This window comes from Barbus barbus (genome assembly GCF_936440315.1).
Source record: "Barbus barbus genome assembly, chromosome: 19".
NCBI lineage: Eukaryota > Metazoa > Chordata > Actinopteri > Cypriniformes > Cyprinidae > Barbus > Barbus barbus.
In genome coordinates, this window is record NC_136747.1 from 19922624 (window position 1) to 19946280 (window position 23657).

The 23657-nt window shown below is 38.9% G+C and overlaps 1 protein-coding gene across 1 annotated transcript; it reads left to right on the top strand.

The window, feature by feature from the left end:
* Positions 1-22165, top strand: LOC306885235 (gasdermin-E-like). The gene is made up of 10 exons (XM_079441636.1): positions 1-226; positions 18600-18810; positions 18951-19143; positions 19563-19719; positions 20166-20286; positions 20512-20640; positions 20809-20936; positions 21110-21449; positions 21537-21610; positions 21733-22165. Exons 2-10 carry the CDS (start codon positions 18603-18605, stop codon positions 21946-21948), a joined length of 1566 nt encoding a protein of 521 aa, XP_079297762.1. The 5' UTR covers positions 1-226; positions 18600-18602; the 3' UTR covers positions 21949-22165.
* The last annotated feature ends 1492 nt before the right edge of the window (positions 22166-23657 follow it).

Genomic DNA, 23657 nt, shown 5'->3' on the forward strand with positions numbered 1-23657 from the left:
ACAGACAGTCCAGTAAACGCGATGCTATTACTTGTGAGGGGACTTTCCCTACTGGAGCCGAGGAGACGTTTAAATGTGCGTGCACTTGCTGAAGTTTTGCACTTTCTGAGAAGAGAACAGTACTGTGTTGACTTGTCTCTTAAAAAAATAATAATCTATCGCCGTTTCCGCTCTCTTTTGGCTGTGGATCTACAGCGCATCACCAACAAACTCTTAACAGCGGCAGGTGTGTATTTATAAAACAAATTACAAATATTTATTCTGTCTAATCTTACGCTTGATCACAAGATTTAATGCTTGACTGAATGACTTTATGTAATGTAATAGTATTTAACAGTGCCCATGTTCATGTAATGTAAAGCCAGTGGCAAAGATCTGGAAATTAATGCTGCTCTGTTGTGACTAAAGTTTTATGAACATAAACTCTGTTTGAAGAACAACATCTATTTTGCCCATTGCCCATGTTCTCCATCTTTGTAAATAAATGATGTGAAAATAGAAATGAAGGATTTTGAGAAGGTGTCTTCAACCTTTTTCAGGGCAAGAATATACTTTATGGAGGTAGACAGTGGCGGGGTAGCTATGCAATATGCAGTGCAGGGGCGCCGCACATAGGGAAATCATTCTGTGAAAATCTTCTTTAATAAAACGTTATAAATAACCAAAAGCTTAGTTGTTAACAAAAAATGTTATGATACATTTTTATTTAACGGGTCTTAGCTTTCCTAATGTGTTCAAAAATTTATTTTTCCTAAACTTACTATGCGGAACGGCAGTAGGCCTATTATGACCACAACAAACTGGAGACTTTTCAGACGTGCACTTCAGCTTGCCCTCAGCTCGGGAGTCAAACTAGCTCGAAAAAGGTACAGGTGCCAAGTGAGCTTCAGTAGAAAAACAACAGTGAACTGCGGTCTATTGAGATCAAGGTTATTTTCGTAAACGAAAACTAAAACTAAGACGAAAACGATTGATGAAAAAACTATTTCGTAAACTGAAATAAAATACCAATGTCAAAATATTTGAAAAACTGAAACGAAACGAAACTAACAACAGTTATTGAAAAACTAACGGAAATAAAATAATAATTAACAAAAATAAATAATAGTTTTCGTAATCATTACGTTCTCACCCCTTGGCTGAAAAAATATATGAGCTGTGTGGCGGTTTAGGGAATACCTCTCTGAGGGAGAGACGCAAAGCAGAGTCCTGCACGGTCCTGTTTGGTAAACGTAGGCTACACCAGCAGTACTTAACAGAACACCCGACTCCTTATCCCACAGCAGCACTTAATTTATTTCTGTAGCCTACCAGACCAGAACCGAGAGTCGCGACCCGAACCGCTCCCGCATTAATCTACAACATCAGGAAGGCAAACGTATTAATTTTCTCATGTAACACAAAATCAAACCAACATTAGGCATTCTAAGTTGGTGCTTTGAAGAAAACAGACACACAACATGATAATTAACAGAAAAAAAAGATGAGAGCGCACCTTTCTGTAAACAATAAAAAACTTTCCCTAGCATCTTGTGATCACTGCAGGTTCACAAAAAGCAGTTTGAGTTACTAATATTCAACATTTAACCTGGTAAAAAAATATGTATTTATTGTTATCCGTGTTATTTTTCATCTGCAACAGCAATGTGAACTTTTATAAACATCCATTTGGTCGTTAACTTTTAAATGCATCATTATGCAGAAAATAGTTCTTGCCGTGAAAGACCCGCGACTGGCAGATCAACGAGCTACTTTTTTCTCTCCAATACGGTATGAAATGAAATGTGGAGTATGTTAACAGTGACAAGATGATTGACAGGCCAGTTTACAAGTCAAGTCAAGTCGAGCTTTATTGTCATTCCGCTACACGTGGGGACATGCAGTGGAACGAAATGTCGTGCCTCGCAGGACCGCTGCTACATAAATACAGACATACAACAATGAAGTAAAAAACACTATAAACCTATACACAACTAACCTACTGACAGATTTTAACTACAAGTATACTATATATATAAGAAAAAAATACAAATTACGAATGCTTCACAAATACTGTACATGTGCAAAGAGAAACATTTTGAGTCAAGCAGCTGGTTGAGGAACAGTGCAGGATGATTAGCTCTAACCCTAATCAAACACACCTGAGCATGCTAATCAGAGTCGGGGTTGGAGCTAAACTCTGCAGCAGATTGGCCCTCCAGGGAAAGATTTGAGGAACACTGATCTAGAACATCTAACGGACCAAACTATGTATGTTTCTTAGACAAGCCAGCATAAATGTCTTTCAAACTTTTTAAATCTAGTTATTAAAAGGTATTCTTAAATGCTTATTGTAAGACAACAGGTTTCCGCAGGGCCGTCGTCAGGCGAAAGGTTTCACCCAACACAAAAGTTGACAAAAATCCCCCCAAAAATAATGGCAATACTCACAGAGATGTTAAGTGAAAAAGTGATTTATTTACAGTGCTCAAGAGGTGAAACAGTCCCAGTAGAAAAAACGACCAAAGCTATAGGCTATACCAGGGATCCTCAAATCTGGACCATTCCTGCAGAGTTTAGCTCTAACCCTAATCAAACACACCTGGTGCTAATCAGAGTCTTCAAGATCATTAGAAAATCGCAGGTAGGTGAGTTTGATCAGGGTTGGAGCTAAACTCTGCAGCAGATTGGACCTCCAGGGTAAGATTTGAGGAGCCCTGGGCTATACAAAGCAACAAAGAAAACACTGTACAAAAGAACAAAACAAACAGATACATACACACATGCAAACTTTATGGTTCCACAGTTACACGCTCGCTCACCAGATAAACTGACAACTGACACTGGTTTAGGGCTCTCTTTTATAGCCCAAGCCCCACCCCCTCTGATTAAACCAGGTGGACCAAATAGCAATGTAAGTATAAAAGGGTAAGAATGTACATATTTACAATAACACATGAATATACTCTGGCACTGGCTGCATCCGAAAACTTATTCAGCTGACTTGCTGCCTTATGAGGCAATGAGTTTGCAGGCAGCGTTTTTGCACAAAGGCTCCTCACGAAACTGATTTCGGACAGGCTTCTGAGGCAGCTTACCGGTTTAAATGATCTACAACAAACTAGTTTTGGTGATAACTAAACAAATATTTAATTACTTTAATACAAATTTCTTGCTAGAAATAACATCAAAGGTGCAAAAAAAAGTTAATCAGAAATATACATTTACACACAAACTAACCACCAAACGCAACTTTCAGACCCCATCTTTAATTTTTAGCTCAACCGTCAAGGAATGGAACGCACAGGATTGTGGGATATCGAAGGCAGCGAAGGATACATCTATGCTGCCTTCAAAAATCGATCAGATGAAGGTATCTCATGAGACAGGAAGTGAAGCTAACTTTGGATTCGGACGTGCCTTGGTGCCTTCCTACCTTGCAATGCTGCCTCCAAAGTCAGCATTTTTCAGTTTTCGGATGCAGCCATTATATATACCCTCAGGTTGGCCGGGCAATGGAAGGAGGGCAACGCGAAAGACCGACTAGTTACACAGATGCAAACAAACACTGAACACAGGTAAGTATTTACAACACAAAACAAAACCAAAAGAATCCACTGCAGCGTGGATCACTGTCGGGGATGGAGATGGGAGTGGATATGTTTGCGTGTATGGGAAACCAGTATGCTAATGGCGTACGTGTGCACCCACATCGCCTCAGCAGGGAATTACAGCGGAGGAGTGAGGTAAGATGCAGTGTGTATGTGTTGCGCTTACCGACAGGGACAAGTCACTTTGTCACACTTGCACACAATTCATACACCAATGACTTCACTGCCCAGTGAACACTCATGAGATCAATAACACTTAACAAAAAACTCTTATTAGGATTCAGGAATTACTTTTGCAGGTCAATGTCTATTACAGTATACAACATAAATTAAATTACAGATAATAATAATAATTCAGCAATTAACTTTTGGAAACAGAATTTATTTTACTACTGTAAAGTAATTTTGCGGTAGATTAAAAAAGAATTGTATATGAACTTGGTATGCCCCACAATACAGTACAGTAAAAAAAATAAAAGTAAATTCAGCATCTTCTGCACATTTGGTCAAATTTCATTACAGTATGTACTATAGCAGTTTCCTGGTCTCCTGACACAAGACCATCTCTAGGCAGTCATTTCTCAGTACTCAAACATGCAGTACACAAAAAATGGTTACAAATAAAATTTGACAGTCACACGTTTGAAGGTGTACAACATGTGCTACAGTTTACCGTACATATAGTGAAATTTCCATCTAATGTACTGTAATTATACTGTAATTATAAAACCATGAATATTATTCGTTCAGCGCTCTCCGTTGTTAGAATGCCGAGATTCTGACTGGTGTCATCAGTTTTGCTACCTAATGTTTAACTTACTCATTGTTAAACTTTTTGAGAAATCTGTCTTCGTTTTGAGAACTGAATTAATGGTTTGGGAAAATGGGCAAACATAAATCAGTTATATTATGTTAACAATCGAGAAAACTGCAATACAAGATTCTTGCCTAACTCTACTATTAGTTTTTGTGATCGGCATCTTCTTATTGATTTCATGTTATTGTTTCGTACGGTATGGCAGAAAGGCCTATATCCATGATGAAAGTGGAGCAAGCTGTCGGAGAATCGGATCATCAAACAGTTACGGGATGAAACTCAGACATTTCCGGACGGGATTAGATTTCTCAGAGGACTTGAATAAACCGAGAAGCAGTATATGATTCACAAACAAATGTAAAAACAATTTGTTAGTGAATGGGCTGCGCTTTTTGTTTTTGACTCAAAAAGAATCGGTTCATAAGAGTCATTTGTTAATGAAGCCGACACTGGGTGCACTGCGTGCATATACAACCATCATGCACAGTTTTGTGAAAGGCTTGTTTTTTTGTCATTATTTTCCGCTACGTTGTCATTATAAATGTAAGCAGTGCTTCATGTGCTACTTTTCAGCCGCGGGGCTGAAAAGTAGCACATGAAGCACTGCTTACATTTATATTTTATTCTGTGATAATTCTGGGGTGGCACACCTTTTTCTTAGGGTGGCAGTTGCCCCCCTTTGCCACCCTGGTAGATCCGCCCCTTGTTGTTCCTTGTTGTCATTCGTTGGCCTGCACTGACCCCAGACTTTAGTCAGTCAGATGTCCCCCTTGGCACGGGGCTGCGGTCAATCACGTTACTGATCTGTTGCCCTCTGGTGGCACTGGAACCTTCCTGCAGTGGATTGCGTGTACCCATGTAGCTCTCTCCGCCCCTTTCACCGCAGTGTGTGTGTTATCAGTAGGACCTGGAATGGGCCGTTCCACCTCTTAGATCTTCAATGTTTTCTCTTCAAGTCCTCGGTTGCAACGAAATTGCCAGGCCTGATATCATGCAAGACTCCTTCCGCTGGCTTGGGCAGAGCGTCCTTGACCTGCTGAGATATCTAAGAGAGAACAAGAGACAAATTTCGACAATAGTTTAGTATGTCATCTTTACACAAAGCTGTAGAGGGCAGAGGTTGTGGTTCAGGTCCTGATCCAATGGAAGTTGGTCTGCTAAATAAAATTTCAAACGGACTCAAGTTAGACTTTGTTCTTTTTCTCATTCTCATGTACATTAACACAATGGTGAGTGAGACCAACCCAAGACAAACCTTTCTGCTCGCAACGCTTCATTAATTTGTTCTTTAATGTCCCACCTGAGTGATGACTGCATTTGCAAAAGGTGTGTCATTGTCACTCGAACATTATATGATCGAATGGCTGACTTGAAGGTGGATGTGCCACTTGCAGGAAGTGAATCCCTTTGTGAACCAATAGTAATTCAACAAATCAAACATTTCCCCTTTACTCACATGAATCTAGTCCATGTACAAGTTTTGCGTAGTGAGGGAAAAAGTGTTTTGGCAGACATGGTTTGTCTTCAGTACTCAACCAAAGGTTGTTTTCCAGCTTGCACTCGGCCTTCATCCATTGTTTCTTCTCCTCTGGTGTTGCAAAAGCTTGCATAGCTGTAAGAGATTCAGAAGGGAGTGTGATTGAGTCATTAAGCCCTTTCACACATACAGACTTTTCCGGAAAATTACCGGTGAATGGCCGTAAAGAGATCATGTGAACAGGACTTTTTTAAAAATACCGGTAAATTGCCGAACGAATTTACCGGTATTTTTAAAAAAGTCCTGTATGAGAAGTTGTAACATTACCAGTAAATTGCCAGAATTATGCTGTGTGTGAAGCAGAAGAAAAATTACCGGTATGAGCACGTACGAGTTCAGAACGCGCTGACGTAAGACGTCTACTCTGGGCCAATCATAACATTCTGTCGCAGATAACGTATTCACTCCACACTTTCCCATATATAATCCGCCCATGTCTGTCGCACAGACCTCTGTGGCCTTTTTCTTTCTTAACGGTTCACATTTACTTAAAATAAAACCTGGATACTCGCCAGGACGGCCATTTTTGCGTAAGTTTGTGTGTATTTGGCCACTTAAGCTCAACAACTATGAAAAATAACTATAGGCGGCTTTGGATGTGACTGTGAGCGCTCAGCCTTGAAACAGCCTCTGGAGTATGCGAGTACCGATTGCCTTAAAAAGACGTGCAAATTATACATTTTTGTGACAATGCAACAATTAAGCAAGTGACAATTTTGTCAACTGTCCCTCATTATAAACTTAAAAGCTGCAGCGATAAGTAAAACTATGTTATATACATACAATCACCCACAAAATTCTGGACATGATTAATTATTACTCTGTTACAGAGATTTGTGAAATAAAATTCCATTATTTTTTTGTAATTTTTTCCCCAGGCCTGGAAATTGCAGTTTCAAAATATAATGGCTTTTTCAGGTTTTTCATGTACGAACCGTAATAAAAGCAACTGCACTCTGTTAATCACTTAAACTGGCCCGCCAATGTGATCAGCTGAATGCTCCGTTACCTCTCCCCTCCTCTAACCACATGCCGGATCTGTCACCCCGCTTTGTTCCGGGACCTCAAAATATACAAATTAAGCACTGGTTTGTAGTTGTCTATTACGATGTCTCTGCAACAACAGGAGCTGCATGAATGCAAAAGTTTGAAACAAAAATGAAACCATCAACAGAAAGACTGACTGCATATACCCCTCCATGTTTATACAAGCGCAGCCATTTGGAGGTTAATGATGTCACAGATTTTACCAGTATTTTGGAATGAATGTGCGAATGGTGGTTTTCCGGAAAAAAGACGGAATGTCGTTGCCTGTGTGAACAGCGCATTTTTTAATTTACCGGTAAAGACGTTCTGGAAATTTTACGGAAATGTACTGGTATTACTGTATGTAAGGGGCTATGTAAGTAACTGCTACACATGTTAGAGAAGGTTCCGTTCTCATAGCTGCATCCTTCGCTATGTCTGTCACCTAGAGATACAAAATCATCACTTTCGGAATGTGCAACACACTTGCAGATAGCAATTGACTTTGGTAGCAAAATTGCTTCTAACAATGCTGCTATTTTATCATGGTTTAGAACAGGCTTACCATCAGACTTTAGAAATTTTCTGTTTCCACAATGCCCCAAAATCATGGCAAACGGCAAAAGCATAATGAGAATCTGTGTAGACTGTTTACTACTGGTAGACTGGTAACTGTTTGTCCTTCAGTAATTTTCCAAGCCTCTGTCAATGCTACCAATTCAGCCACTTGCGCAGAGCAATGCGCGGGGAGCGTTCCAGATGCTACTGTGTCATACACTGTAAAAAAAAATCAGTAAAATTTACGGTAAAAAACTGGCAGCTGTGGTTGCCAGAATTCTACCGTAAAAAATACGGTAGCAGCATTTTAGGTTTTACGGTTTTAACTTAAATTTACAGTTAAATACCGTAATTTCTTCAACTGATATAATCTTAATATACCAACCTATTAAAGTACTGAAATCTGCTTTGTTCCTTTGAAATACACTGATTACCACCAAATGCAAGTGATGATGAGAAATTCACATGATGAGCCAAAGCCCATCACAAGCAACTTTAAAAGAATAGAATATGCAGAAGGTGCACAGTGTCATTCACACAAGCACTAAACACCATCATGGTGAGACTCATTAAACTGAAATATGCTTTAAACATTAATTTAACAACATTAGATGTAACATACAACCCTAATAAACATAACTGATAAGAAAAAACTAAGAAGAAACAGTTATTTCAAAGAAAAAACGTCAAATTCAAACAGAATTTGAAATGGAACGCAGGGAATTCTGGGAACGTCAGTTTACGGTTTTTCCCTGTAAATTTTACAGGAACTTTCCGTTAACCATGTAACAGGTTTTTACCGTAGCATTTTCACAGTTTTTTTACCGTTATATGGTTACAGCATATAACCTACTTTGTTTTTGCCAGTTTTTGGATCTCTGGATGCTGAACCAGACAAATAGAATTAAGTCAGCATTTTCTAAGTGGGTTTCTTTTAAATCAGGTCTTGGTGTCCAGACCTGTTCCGGGTTTAGCACTGTGCATCTTTTTATTGTAATGTTTGGCATTTCCAAAAAAATTGCATTGTACCTGACAGAGTTGGTTACTTGAACTCTGACTGCAATTGTGGATGAACTTGGACTATTTTGGACACAGAAATTTTTCATAGTACAGACGAATCCATGTCATGTGTAATAATAATAATAATAATAATAATAATAATAATAATAATAAAAAAGTGACAACAAAAAGGCATTAATAAACATCTCCCACAAACTCAGACTCGACGAGGTGAACTCTGTTCCAACACTGGTACCTGAACCATCTAGCAGTTGACAAATGGAATGTTTTCTGTTCAAACAGGATCATTGAGACTGCGTAGAGTTAAATCAATTTCCCTTGAAGCTAAAATAACTTTTTCTGCAGATGCAACAGCTCTCAGGCATTATGGCAAGCCTGCCGCTACCAGATCGAGCTTACTAGAAAAATAGGCCAGAGGTCTCAGCTTCCCCCCCATGATCCTGTAACAGAACAGAAGTCATGAACCCATTTTTCTCATCAAAAGTTTGTACAAAATTTCTCGCTGTGTCTGGGAGTCCCAGGGTTGGTGATGCTTGTAACAGTATTTTTAAATTCTCAAATGCTTTCTCTGCTTCTGGGGTCCATGCCAGTTTGTCATGTGGTTGCAAGCCCTTCCCTTGAGCCTTCGGGTTGCGATTCTTCAATAGCATATTTTGGAATGAATGCTCGACTGTGCAAACACATGCCCAAAAATGACACGTTTAATTTGTGACAGGCTTTTTTGCATACAGCTTTAACAGCAGGCTTGTGCAAACACATTCGGTATGCAGACAGCTTTGGATTGTATTCAGCATTTTCCTCTGCTGTCTCCACCCAATTCACATGAAAAATACACATTTTTACAAATAACCCAATGTCTTCCCAATGGTCATTGCTCTTTTTGGACAATGAGACATGTGGGAAAGATCCAACATCAAAAAACTTTTGCTGTTCACCTCTCAAATCAACAGTAACAGCACATTTGTTTTCTGTCCAGATTAACCATTTCAAGTCTATCGTGTCTATACACTGAAACCATTTCTGTTCAAACATTTAGTCTCTTCCAAATAATAGATGTCCTGAGCAATGTAAATCAGAGTTGCATAATTTCAGAATTAGTTGAAACTCTGTCTTTTGCAGAATTTACTTTTTTTCTTCTTCACATAATTCATCATCTTTCAGTTTCAACTGGTAAATGTACAACTGCGGTTGTTGGATTGTGGCTAAAGTTTGAATTTGGCATCGAACCACTTGGATTCCATTTGGGCTGGAAAACAGAGAAATACCCAGTTTACACATTAAATCTCTTCCTAACAAATTTTGAGGGCAGTTTTCTGACAGTAGGAAACAATACTTAAAGCTCATGCCATTCTCATCCTCACATCTCAATGGTACAGTGAAATTCTCTGACAATATGGCGAGATGCAGAAGTTGACCAAACAAAATTTCCTCTTAATTTTGGAAGTGGATCCATTTCATCCATTCTGATTACAGAATTGCTAGCCCCGTTATCAGCTAGGAAAATCATTTCAATTCCTTTTACCCACAATGTGTGGTGTTTGTTCATATGCTCATTCAAATGACTATGTACCTATTTTCTTGTCAAGAGAAGATTTGTCATTTTCTAGTCTTGCAATGTGATCATGTATCAGACCAAGCAGATTTAACTTCATTGCAGTTAGCTGGATTAGAAGTGTGTGTGCGTTCTGTTCTTATTTCTGCCTTTTTACCTTGTCTCGGTGGGCCTTTGTACATTGTCAGAGCTGTCAGCGGAAGCTCTTTCTCCTTTTCTTCCAACAGTCTTTCGGCATGGAGGGCATGCTGTCTTATCTTTTCCAGCTTCTCGTCCTCCCATCCAATTCTTAGTAAACAAGATGGCGCTGCACATGGCTGCCATGGTGCTTCGCTTTCCAGTTGTTTTAGTGTTTTTGTTAGTTTTTCCTGTTTTTTGTTTCTCAAACACGATCAGTTTTACTATGGAAGAACTGCTGAACATTCGGTAGAACACACCACAAAATCTCTTACCAGTTTTTGATTATTCGGATGTTTTGCTGGACATTGTAGTCGGCGGAGTGGTGGCCCTGATCAAACGCAGGACGTGCAGACGGGGGAAGCGAGCCGGTGTGCTCGTGAAGCTCAGACACCCCGTATTTCGAATGCCGTTGCCTAGCATCCATCTGGCAAACCTCCGCTCTCTACTCAACAAAACGGACGAACTCCTTCTGCTTTCCCGGATAAATAAGGATTTTTCAAACTCTGCTGCTCTCTGTCACAGAAATCCTTCGCCAGCTGAGGAAGTGTAACCTGCCACAGGAGCTGCTGAAACAGTTCTACTCCGCTGTCATGGAGTCTGTTCTGTGCACTTCAAGAACTGTCTGGTTTGGCTCAGCTACAAAATCAGGCATCAGAAGACTACAGAGAATGGTTCGGTCTGCTGAACGGATTATCAGTGCCACCCTGCCCACCCTCCAAGAACTGTATACATCCAGAGTGAGAAAAAGGTCTCAGAAAATCACTCTGGATCCCTCACATCCAAGTCATCCCCTTTTTGAACTTTTGCCATCTGGCCGGCGCTACAGAGCCCCACATACCTGGACAGCCAGGCACAAGAACAGTTTCTTCTCCCAGGCAATCCACCTTATGAATAGTTAAATGCCCCCCCCCCCCCCCCCCCCATTATGCAATAACAATGTGCAATAACCTTATATTTATTTGCTACCACCTCCATCCTAGTACATTCCATGCATCTTCTATTCTATTCCATTCTATCATCTATAGCACAACTGTACATAGTTATTTATTTTTCAATTTTTTTTTTTAAATATATTTTAATAGCATGCTAAACGATAACAATTAGTTCTCAGATATAAAATATAATTTTTTTTTTATAGTACAAAATACATCCTTTTATAGTACAAAGAATGCGTGGCTCTATGACTGCAGAATCATATCTTCTATACTATATAATCATACATGATGTTCAGGATGGCTATATGACTACAAAGTCATAGTTAGGTTTTTCCTAAACCATAAATCCTGACTAAAATGTTTGAAATCCAGTAAAACATTTTGAATATGATGGACAATTCATTGTATTTACATTTCTTACGGCGCAATGATGTTTTCAAGCTTTTTATAAAACAATAGAAGTAATATGAGTGTACACTGTAACATCTCCGTGGTGGAGAAGGAAGCGTTGGCCGTCAAGTGGGCAGTCCTGGAGCTAAGGTATTACCTCCTCGGCCGAAAGTTCACATTGATCACCGATCATGCTCCCCTGCAGTGGATGGCACAAGCGAAGGACACCAACGCCCGGGTGACGCGTTGGTTCCTGGCGCTCCAGGACTTCCACGTCGACGTGCGTCATCGGGCCGGGGCAGCCAACGCCAACGCTGACGGACTCTCGCGGCTATGGGCAGCTTTCGCAGGTCTGTCAGTTTGTACCCCTCCCTCACTCCCCATCTCCCCCCTATTCCGCAGGGCCAGGACGACTCTTAGGGGGGGTGACATGCGTCCCGAGCGCCTATCAGCTGGCAACAGAGGCGAAACACCTGTTCCCAATCACCGCGGGCTGGTCGGGCACAGCTGACGCCACTCCAGCAAGGGCTACAAAAGCCGCCTTGCCGAAGGAGATGGTGAGCTATGACTCCAAAACAAAGCCAACTAACGTTTGCCTTTCTTGTGCCAAGCAGACACCAGTGCGTAACCGACCAGCCCGGGGATTGGAGCACGAGCACGACGCACGGAGCACCCACACCGGAGAAAGAGGGACGATCACAGAGCACCGACTGCAGCACCAAAGACACGTTGGCACTTACTGGCACTTTTCTTCTTCTGAGGACATTTTAGAAAAATAAAAAAGGAGATAGATAAAGTGGCATAAGACACATGGCAGAATAGATAAAGTGCAAACCAGGTCCTGGGGATGTGGGGAGCTGGGGGGGGGGGGGGGGGGGTCGTAGTATCAGAGTTCAGTGTTGCATGGGGTAAAAGAGGGGAGGGGGTGGAAGGTAAAATAGATTAAATGGCATACTGGAGAGTCGCACAGACACAGGTAGGCTAATTCACACAGGCAACTGTCACCTCTTTCTCTCTCTCAGTCGAATAATTAATTCAAGTAGCTAAATGTTATAATTAATTCAAATAAATGTGATTTCACTATTTCATCTCTTTCTGATCTCAGAATGCTGAGCTAACAAGCCGTAGCTTCGCATCAGGTGGTTCTTGCCTTCACGTTGTGTATTAAAATCGTTTGATGTACAGCTAGCCGTGCATTATCCCTTATGCATTCGCTCTTTAGCAGCAGTTTTTATGGTAATATTTAAATGACACCCTGGTCATTCCTGGTGAAATGGGTTGTGCCGTTGTTCCTCTACATAGCGTTGAGATAAAATCACCTTTAGTGTCTGGTCAGGTAGTGGTAGGTGTGCGACCCTATTTGCCAATTGAAGGGGTTTCCTTCATTTTAGGCAATGATTTGGCTGGTGTCAGAGTTACACCTAATCTTACAACCTAACAAGTGCCTGGGATAAGTGGGAGCTCTGATCTGTCTCAATCTTTCCTGATGTTTTTCCAGTATGTGCTGTGACTCGTGCTATGTCTAAACAGTCTTTTAAATTCACAGATGAAAAAGGTGTGTTTTTATTTTAATCTGGCTGATACCTTTTTGAGGGAGTCTGATTGGAAGGATGGAGATGAAGATGTGCCTGTTAAGTCTCAAATATTAACAGGCAAGGAAAAGCTAGAAACATCTCAGGAGAATCCTCCTAAAGAATCCTTAATTACCAGAGATCAACTCATTTTAGAGCAAAGTAAAGATTCTTCTCTATCTTCTCTGTTTGAAGAAGTCAGCACTGAACAAGAGGTAAATGAGTTGTCATTTGGTTATTTTCAGAAGGGTGGTGTCTTAATGCGCAAATGGCGCCCACAATCATTATCTAAACGAGATGAGTGGAGCATTGTCTTTCAAATTGTGGTACCTCAGCATTTTCGTAAAGAGATTCTCAAGTTAGCACATGACTGTAGCATGGCAGGACATCTTGGTGTGAATAAGACATATAATCATATATTGCAGAATTTCTATTGGCCTGGTCTAAAAAAAAAAAAAAAAAAAAAGATGTAGTTGTAAGACCTGTCATGTTTGCCAGTTAGCTAGTAAACCAAACCAGACTATACCAGTTGCTCCTTTGCATCCTTGCATCCAGCTTTTGAGGAGCCCTTTGCTAGAGTTTTAGTAGATTGTGTTGGTCCTTTATCCAAAACCAAACATGGTAACCAATATTTATTGACGGTTATGTGCTCTTCTAATTGCTTTCCAGAGGTCATTCCTTTAAGGAAGTTAACGGCTCCTCTGGTAGTGCAAGCCTTGCTGAATTTTTTTTTTTTCAATGTTTGGGCTTCCTAAAACGGTTCAGTCCGATCAAGGAACCAATATTATGTCTAGGAATTTATAACAGGTGCTGGATCAGTTAGGAATTTCGCATTGCCAATCTAGTGCATACCATCCTGAGTCCTAAGGGGCTCTTGAGAGGTTTCATCAAACCTCGAAAGCAATGTTAAAAACCTACTCTCTTGAGTTTCAGAAGGACTGGGACGAAGGAGTACATCTCATGCTTTTTGCAGACAGGGAGGCTGTGCAGTATTCGCTTAGGTTTAGTCCTGCTCAGTTAGTCTTTGGACATAACGTCTGTAAAGAAATGAGCTCTTAGGTGCTAAGTAATACCCGGTGGCAACCACCAAAATTGTCTGGTCAGAACAATTTAGTTATGTCAGTTGGAGGAGTTAGAAGCACACACCACTCACAGACCACTCTTTCAGAATTTGAACAGTTTACTTGAGTGTGGTTCTAAATTAGAAACAACAATAATAAAGTTTACATTAAAGAACATCAGTGCAAATGAATAACAGTCGGCATTTGTATGTCAATAAAACACGGTAAATATTTATACAGTGATTGCATAACAGGATTTACTTGTGATTAGTTTACAGAGACATGTGTTACGGCATACGCGATAAGCCCGTCTTTAAACAAATTAACGGTAGAAATGTAGATATACAGTGTAAAAAAAGTGACTTACTTATTGATGCACGCACACATGCGATTTCTCAAGCATCGCGGAGTTAATGACGTTATTATCACCGTTAGGTCCAACGATCTCGCGCTTATTATAATAACAGCGCTTACACCCTTTTTTCTAAACTGCGCCAGCAGCCGGGTCTCTAACGCGGTCTGGGTCCTAACTATAGGTCATTAACTAACTGCCAGACTAATAATCACACAAGAAGTAAAACTATTACACAAATAACTGCATGAACAGACAAAACTGGCCCTCAATTTAGTACAACGTCTGTGGTCCTTTGAAATTGTTGAAGGAGAAGTGGCTGGCTGAAGCAACAGATTCTTCCAATTGATTGGATTGTTAGCCATTTTCGGTATCGGCTTAGTAAAGCCTGTGAAATTGCTCGTTCTAATCTTGCTGGCTTACAGAAAAAGATGAAGGCCTGGTATGATCAGCGGGCTAAAAGGTGATCTTTTTCAGTGGGAGATCAAGTTTTAGCTTTGGATTGTATTCAACATTTTCCTCTGCGGTCTCCACCCAATTCACATTAAAAATACAAATTTTTACAAATAAACCAGTGTCTATATCATCCTAATGCACGGTGAGGAGGAGCGTTTGAGTGGCCAAAGACTCTCCAAGGATCACAGCTGGAGAATTGTAGAGATTAGTTGAGTCTTGGGGTCAGAAACCTAAAAAGTGTATATATATATATATACATCCAACTTCCCCTACGTCATCACATGTTGTTCGGAAGGGTTTCAAGGAAACTTTAAGTGGCACTGGCTTCTATGGTCAAATGAAACTGAAAAAAGAGATTTTTGGCCGCAAACCCACCAGATGAGTGTAGTACAAATAGGGATAAAAAAGTATCCCATGTCCACGGTTAAATATATTGCTGGATCTTTAATAATGTGGGCCTATTTTTCTGCCAGAGGTCCTGAACATCTTGTTCAGATGCATGGCATCATGGAATCTATCAAATACCAACAGATAAAAAAATCAAAACATGACTGCCTCTGTTAGAAATCTTATAATGGGCCGTGTTTGGATCTTCCACCAGGACAACAATCCAAAACAAACATCAAAATAAACACAAAAATTGGTCACTGAGCACAAAATGAATCTTTTACCATGGCTGTCCCTGTCCTCTGACCTGAACCCTACAGAAAATGAGTGGGGTGATCTGAAGAGAAGAAGTATTAATATGGAGCTGTGAATCTTAAGTATCTGCAGAGATTCTGTATGAAGAAAATGGTCTCTGATCTCTTATCAGGTGTTCTCAAAACTCTTCAGGCATTATAGGAGAAAACTCAGAGATGTTATCCTGGGAAAAGGACATTGCAATAATTGGGTGCCAATAATTGTGGCCAACATGAACTAGAGAAAGCATTTATTTCACAATTAGATTTTCCCCCCACTTTCAATTGTTTTACTTCAGTGATAGGTTGAAGTTTTGTGAATTTTTTTAATGAAAGATAAAAAGGATAAATAATGCAGATTTATTTTCACAGCCGCCTTTACTCATATTTACCAAGGGTGCCAGTATTAGTGGATGGCACTCTAGGTGAAAATGTGGACCCTCGAAAGGATAATGGAAGCTTAGAATTTGTTAAAATCATTATTCATAACTCTGTAATGCTGTTTAATAAACACAATTGTCACTATAGTTTCACCGGCCCATTTTCAGTTTCACTGACTGGAAGCCCCTCAATTAAAATTACCCTAATTTTCCCCCCGTTTAAGCCCCTTAGAGCCGTAGATTAAAGCTTTAGTGCGGTTTTATTCTGTGAGCATGATGATTTGTATATGTAACACCTGCAAGCCAACATCTGTAGTGCACAGATGCGGTTGAAATACAGAGTTCTGGTATGAATGCGCAGTCCAATAGGTCTAATTCAATCTGACCTAATGACATCATTATCACATGGCACAGCTGACTGGTTCTCTCCTGTATCGGTAGCCAATGAGCTCTCTACTCAACATACAAATATATGACTAGTGGTTGTTGTAGCAGTTTCACTGCGTGCTTCAGAAACCCTCCACTTTCCCCAGCTCCACCTGTATACTGCCATGCAAATGCAAAAGACTGTAACTTCGATTTTGGTCGAAAATTAGTTATTGATATTTTTGGGACATTGAAGACATCCTTTATCATGTGCATAATTATCTTGAGTCAATTTCATTGTTTTTCTGAGAAAATAAAAGGTGGTCTCAACCATAACTTTGAGAACCAAGGCAGAAAACTGCATAACACCAGTTGCGGCTCTTTCACTTTGTTTAGAACGCTCAAATTGAGTTACGGCATTGTGCCTTTGTTTCACTGCGTGTCAAAATAAAGTTACGGTGCTGGTTTGTGGTTATAAGGTTTCTGCCTTTTTGTTTGTTTTTTGTTTTTTACTGTCCATTAAAGTCTGACGCATTTAAATTTTGGTGTAGACAAACGAAGATGGATCGGGATCTACCAAACAGCTCCATATATCAAAGCACTGTAAAGACTAGATACCTTGCAGCAATACGTAATCATGAATAACCTTTAAATATTTTTTTTTTCCTTTTTATAATGCAGATTATTCACCAGGATGTCACTTCTAGTTGTACGTGTGTGGACTCGAATGCCGTAGCATGATCAATCATAAAATCAGTAGCCTACTAACAGTTTGCAATTAAATCCATATCCTACCTTTTCTTGTAACCCGATCAAATAAATCCATGGCGATGAACGTAATCAGAGATGTTTAATCCACGCATTCTGAGCATTATTCCTGCTTGTTGGCATTCACGTAAATCCACGAGTCATTCTTTTAGGTTAGGCTATTTCATTCAAGTCAATATAAAAGCAAATATGCTATGTCTAGCATTCTTTTACGTTACTGAGCATAGCAAATAAATTGGTTGCAAAAGGGTATCCACTCACATGTTTAACTTTTAGTCTGCTTGTTATGGTCAAAACAACAACAAAAAAAATGTATACAGTCACATTACTATATGCAGTAGCCTATATGAGATGATCATGCCCATGATCACTAGATTTTATACAGGTGTTACTGTGAGTTTTGTAAATGGTGATCAGCAAACAAATATTGATAATGTAGTAGTTACTGCCTTTTGCCTTGGTGTGACTTCTCACTTTTTGCAGACAATGCAAAAGCAGAGTACAGTAACTTCAAAATAGGGGTAAAAATCAAGTTTGAACTCACAATTTTTTAATGTAGACAATTTTCATTACTAAAACATCTAATTGCCAAATTTCCATATAACTAATTTGGCTGGATACATAAACTTTAAAGTCATTTTTCTGTTTCACACTCTAGCGAGTTAAGGTCTTTTGCCTTTGTAGGACAGTATAGATTTGCTACGAGGTGATTCATGTATGCTATAGAGGGTTATTTCATGTACGATATATTTGCAGCAGCAGTATTTCTTACATGCTCACAGCAGCATGTTGTGGATGTATTGGCAGTAGCAAGTCTCGGTACTTGCTCTGCCACAGCAGCACTCAGCAGCAGCAGCGTAGCAGATCTATTCTGCCAAGACCAAATACATTATCATTGTCATGTACATTACCATGCCAATACCTCCGAGAGTTGTCATGACAGAAATGCTATTTTCAGCCCTTCTCAGCAGTCTGTGACATCTTAATTCATTATGAGATTTGATTTATTTCACCTTTCGCTAATCTCACCTAATCCATGCCATTCATATTCATCTGTTATATCTTCTGTTATTTGTTCCTGTTTTTGGTATTACTTCATGATTTTGACATGAGGAAAGAACTTCTCACTAACCACTGTGTGCACATTTTGGTGTGTGTGTGTTTTGTAATGATATTTCTGTGGTTTCACAACTAATAAAGGATTATGTAATCTAAGTTCATGTATATTTGTTAATTAACAGAAATCAATTTACTGCTTTTTATACAGGTTTATCATTAGGAGCTATGCTTGAGAAAAGTCAGTGAAAGTGTTTACTTTTTCCACTATGGTTTAATGCTTTCTGTTTATGTGTTTGTGCAGAGGATGTTTGAAAAAGCAACAAAGAAGCTGGTCCGACAGGTAGATCCAAAGGGTGCTCTGATTGCATCTTCCAGCCTAAATGATTCCAAAAAACTCCAGCCCCTTGCAGTGGTGCAGAAAATCCAGAAAGTCTGGTTCTGGCAGAAAACTAAATACAAACCCACAGAATTCAAAATCAATGACCTGCTGGAAGGGGATCCAATTAAACCAGGTAAAGTGCATAATGGATGAGTATCTCAGTATGTTCTCAGTAGAAAAAGGCGATTTTTCAATCCATGGCCTTGCATGCCTAAATGGCACTGTCTTGCGTCTGGCCTTTTTTAAATTAATATCTCTCTATGTTTTGACCAGTGTGTGAGGAGGAAGAATTTGTAAAGTTTGAGGGAGAGTACAAAATTTCTGTAGCTGGAACTGTAGATGTGGGAAATTCTGCTGTCTGCCTAAAAGCAAATGGACAGGGCACATCGAATCTTTGTTTATCCCTCGGGACACTTAAGAAGGAAGCCGTGGATATTCCCAAACTTCTGAAGCTCACTAGAGGAAGGTCAGAGAAAAACAGTTTAATATGAAATCAATATTTAATATCAAATTAAGGAGAATATATATATATATATACTATTATTTATTTATTTATTTTATTTATTTATTTATTTTTATGTCCTAAAGTTGAACCTTGCTGTATCTCTTGACAAGAGATAAAATTATTATTATTATAATTTTTTTACATTTTAAGTTATTCACCCTCATGTTATTCAAAATCTGTAAAGGAGATATTTTGAAAAATGTTTAAACTGTCCAAAACAGTACTGGATTTTCATTCAGATATTTGTAAAGTCATACAGGTTTGGAATGAAATGCGGATGAGTATACGATGACAAAATTTACATTTTGATGCAAATAAGATGATAATCTGATGTGGTTTGATATTCATTCATCTGCTCTTGACCTTGGTGACTCCTGTAGGAAGTTGGACCTCACAAGCTCTTTTTTCAAGAAGCCCCTCCCAAAAAACAAGACTTTTACCCTCCTTAAAGAGCGAGTTTTAACCACCTGCGACTGCTTAATCTCCTACACCGAACTGGAGAAGGCCGGCTGCCAAGCTTCAATTGGTTGTACTGAGGTTTGTAAGAAGTTTGTTCAGGGATTGAAAGCTAATGAGCAGGAGTTTAACTTCATTAATAAATGTCATTATCATATCATATGAATAATAAATCTGCTTTTCTGACTCATTGTTATTGGTAACTAAACTATTTAAACAATTTTCATTAATTTAATATAAAGCTAAAATAAAATATAATTATTGGATGAATACTGAAACTTAAAACATAATTGAGAAGCACTAAAATGACTCAAACCGAAATTCAAATAAATTAAAGCTATACAGAAATAAAAACTGCACTAAATGAAAATAAAATAGCACAACAAAAATACTAAAACTAAAATTAAAATAAAAACTGAAAATATAAAAATAAATGCTAATTAAAAAAATTAATAAATAGTAATTGTATCTAAATAATATAACAAAAAAACACACTCACAGAACTGTTTTTTGGGGGATGGTTTCAGATGCACATGAAAGACAGCGGTGAATATCAATATGATGCTAAGACTGAATTTCACATCCCACCGGGCACTGTGATGGCTTACAGTGTCGTTCAAATGACCATCGAAAGTGACGGCTACTTTGGTCAGTGACATTTACTGAATATGGCTGAACAACATTACAGTACCTTTTGATTATTTATAGCATGTATCAACAAATATTACATTCATCACTATTATTTTTTCATTTATATGTATTTTTTATTATTTTATATTAATTATAAAAGCAGTTGTTTTTAATAATACATATACAACAAATGTGCTGTATATGTATTTGGGCTTTCCTTGTCTGATTTTTGTGTGAGTTTAGATTTGTGCGTTGGGCCCAGTGGGGTGGAATCAGATGATATTTCCCAGGATCCCATTCCCACTTTCTCAGAGATGGATGTTCAAGGGCCACTGATCCAGGAAGGTTTCCCACTTACTACTCTAAAAAAAGGTGTGTGTTTCAGTTCCTTTGTGTTCTGCTTAAGTAGCTGTGCAGAAGCAGAAGTAGGATTTATTTCTCTTTCCCTTTAAGTTCCTAGTTCTTAGGATATTGCTATTCTAATAATAAGACCTTTTACTGAGAGTAATTTCAAGATGTAAATCTGTGGTCTCTTTGCAGCACTTGCAGATGTTCAGGCTGGATTTTGTGCATTGGCTGACTTGTCTGCTGAAAGCCGTTCTTCCATCCTGCTCCTGTTGAGGAAAATTCTGACAGATCGATCTGTCTTGTCAGCTTTGGTGGATAGAGTGAGTGATAATGCTTGCTAAATCACATACAAAAATTGCAGAAGGATATTGTGAAATTGCATAAATGGGTGATTCCTTATTTATTTTCTGTCCTCTAGGATGATGCCTTTTTCCGCCTTTTAAGAGACTTATATTTATTTTTCTCTGATCTCATTGTCTTTTTTATCTTTTAGCTTGAGGTGTTAAGCAGCGGTGAAGCTCCCTGCTTCTTAACCAGCGAGTTGTCTGAAGAACAGAGTCAGAATATTGGTGCATTTTTAGACTTACTGAAGTGTGACCAACTTGACAAGATGTCATCAACGTCATTGTCAACTTATAATGGATGTCAGATATCAACAGCCAATCACAGTGATCCTTCCTTGGCATCTGAGTTAAATGGATCAAGCTCCACACCAGAAGAAACGAATGGATGTCACACAGCCGTATCCCATGAGAATGGATGCTTAACAAAAGCAAGCAGGCAGAGCAAGGAGCTTATGTACGCCATGCACATGCTGATGAACGCTCTTGAGGGTTAGTAGTACTATACCTCAACTCAGTGGTTTCTTATGCATAGAGACTCTATCTGTATTCACTCATAGACTTTATTGTTCAATTCAGAGCTGACGGGCGCTGGACTGGACCTGCTAGAGCCGTTCTGCACTTCTGAAGGTCTCCAAAGTCTACAGGGTTTAGTGAGTTTGATATTGTTGGATGTATTGTTGGATTGTTCAGATTCTGCATGAATGCTTGAGAAAAATTACATCATTTATTCAGTTTAATTTAACTGAATCCTTTTTGTTTTCTGTAAACCTAGGTAATTCATCTGACTACTAGCGAAATGCCTCTCTGCAAGGATTTCCTCCAAAATGACAATGACTTCCACAGAGTGGAGGAACTTTTTAAGTCATGCAATGTTTTGCTAAGGAAAGAGAATGACACGTTGACCTCAGAAATGACCTGTAGAGAGGGATTCCTCCCTATGGTTCTGTGCATTGCCATCCATGGCCTTGCATCCTTTGTTGCTGTGTGACAGTGTTAGTGCTTTTACTGACAGCTGAAATAGGCAGTAGTCATGTTTACCTAGTTACATATTAGTTAATACAGAAATTACTCGCTTCAGTTTTAATGTTCCTATGTGCAGACATTTACTTGCTTGCTTATGAATAGTTTTTGCACAAATTTTATCTTTGTTAATTTCATAATAGCAATCCGTCTTAATAGTAATATCTCAAACTAGGCGCTTTCACAAAAAAAAAAAAATATATATATATACTACCTTTATTTTCCAGACAATTTCAGTTTTACTTTTCCAAAACTAAAATACACTTTTCTTTTATTACTGTGAAATTGTAGTAAAAATTTCAAATATTTTGGGTTACTGTATCATTTTGACATTTAACTTTTCAGATTTTTCAAATAATAATATACTCATCACTGCACTTCAGCGATAATTTTTTACATGTAGAATAAATGACATTATGCAAATACATTTATTGTTGTGTATCTCTCTACACATCAGGTGTGAATGCAGCGATTTTCTCCAAAAGCTTCTGTTTGGTTGCATCATGCACTTTTTCAATTATTATTAAATGAAAAAGAGGAACAAAGAATAACAATGGTCAGTCTGTTTATTGCCTTGTTGTAACGGTCTTGTTGACATAGAGACAAAAATACATTTGGCAGAGAGGTCATGAAATTCTGGGACAGAATTTGAAAGACATTCAAGAAAGAAGAAACAAGAAAACAATCAACAGGACTATTTGTTCGGTTCTTTAATGTACTGAAGATAAGACACAGACACAGCGTGCAGCCCAACGTTGTACAACAGACAAAACCGGTGAATGAAATATTACAAAACACTATAAATAAAACAAACTTCACACATTGATATTAATTTTTGCATAAAAGAGATTTAATGCATCTCGTTTGGATATGAAGAGAAGCATATAAACAGTTGGGAGATCAGGGTCTATGTAAACAGTATTATGGTTCCTGGTTTTAGGATCTAGAATGTTCTAGAGGAGCCCTTGGCCTGCTACACTCTGTCAGGTTAGTCCTTCATTTGAGTATAAATCAAAACATCACAACAGGTTCAGGTACTGAAAATTTAAAAAGGAGAAACACGTAAAAATAACTACAATAATACATTTTAAAAATGGCCCCTCATTCGCCAAGGCCAGTTTTCCTCGTTTTTCTTTTCTTCCAACTTCAAAGATGTTACAAATAGAAAGATATTCTTTAAAAACATACAAATACTAAAATAAATAAGTGCTATTCCCTTTCAGTTTGAGTAGAAAAACCTTGCATTGTGTGCACAATAGTGAGGCTGGGGCTAACGGTGCTTTCGTGGCAGATGACGCTCATTTGGTTGGCCAATCCAAACGCGTGACTTCACTGCCCCGCATCAATCATCTCGCATACCAATCACACACACACACACACACACACACACACTCTCTCTTCTAAAGATGCCCTTAGTAAACCCAGCTCACTGGAACCCACTGTGGTTCAGTACAGAGTTGGTCCACAGCTGACTGCAGTTTCTCAAACGCACCGTCTAGGTTGTCATTGACAATGATGAGGTCAAAGTAGTGTCTGTAACCCCGCAGGATGCGAGCGCTTTCATCCACAGTCTTTTTCAGGTCCACATCCTGTGAGAAAGAGAGAGAGAGAACAGAATCAACGGGGAAGTCGCGCGGTAGCGGGACGTGTTTTTACATCAATGAGATGTGGTGTACA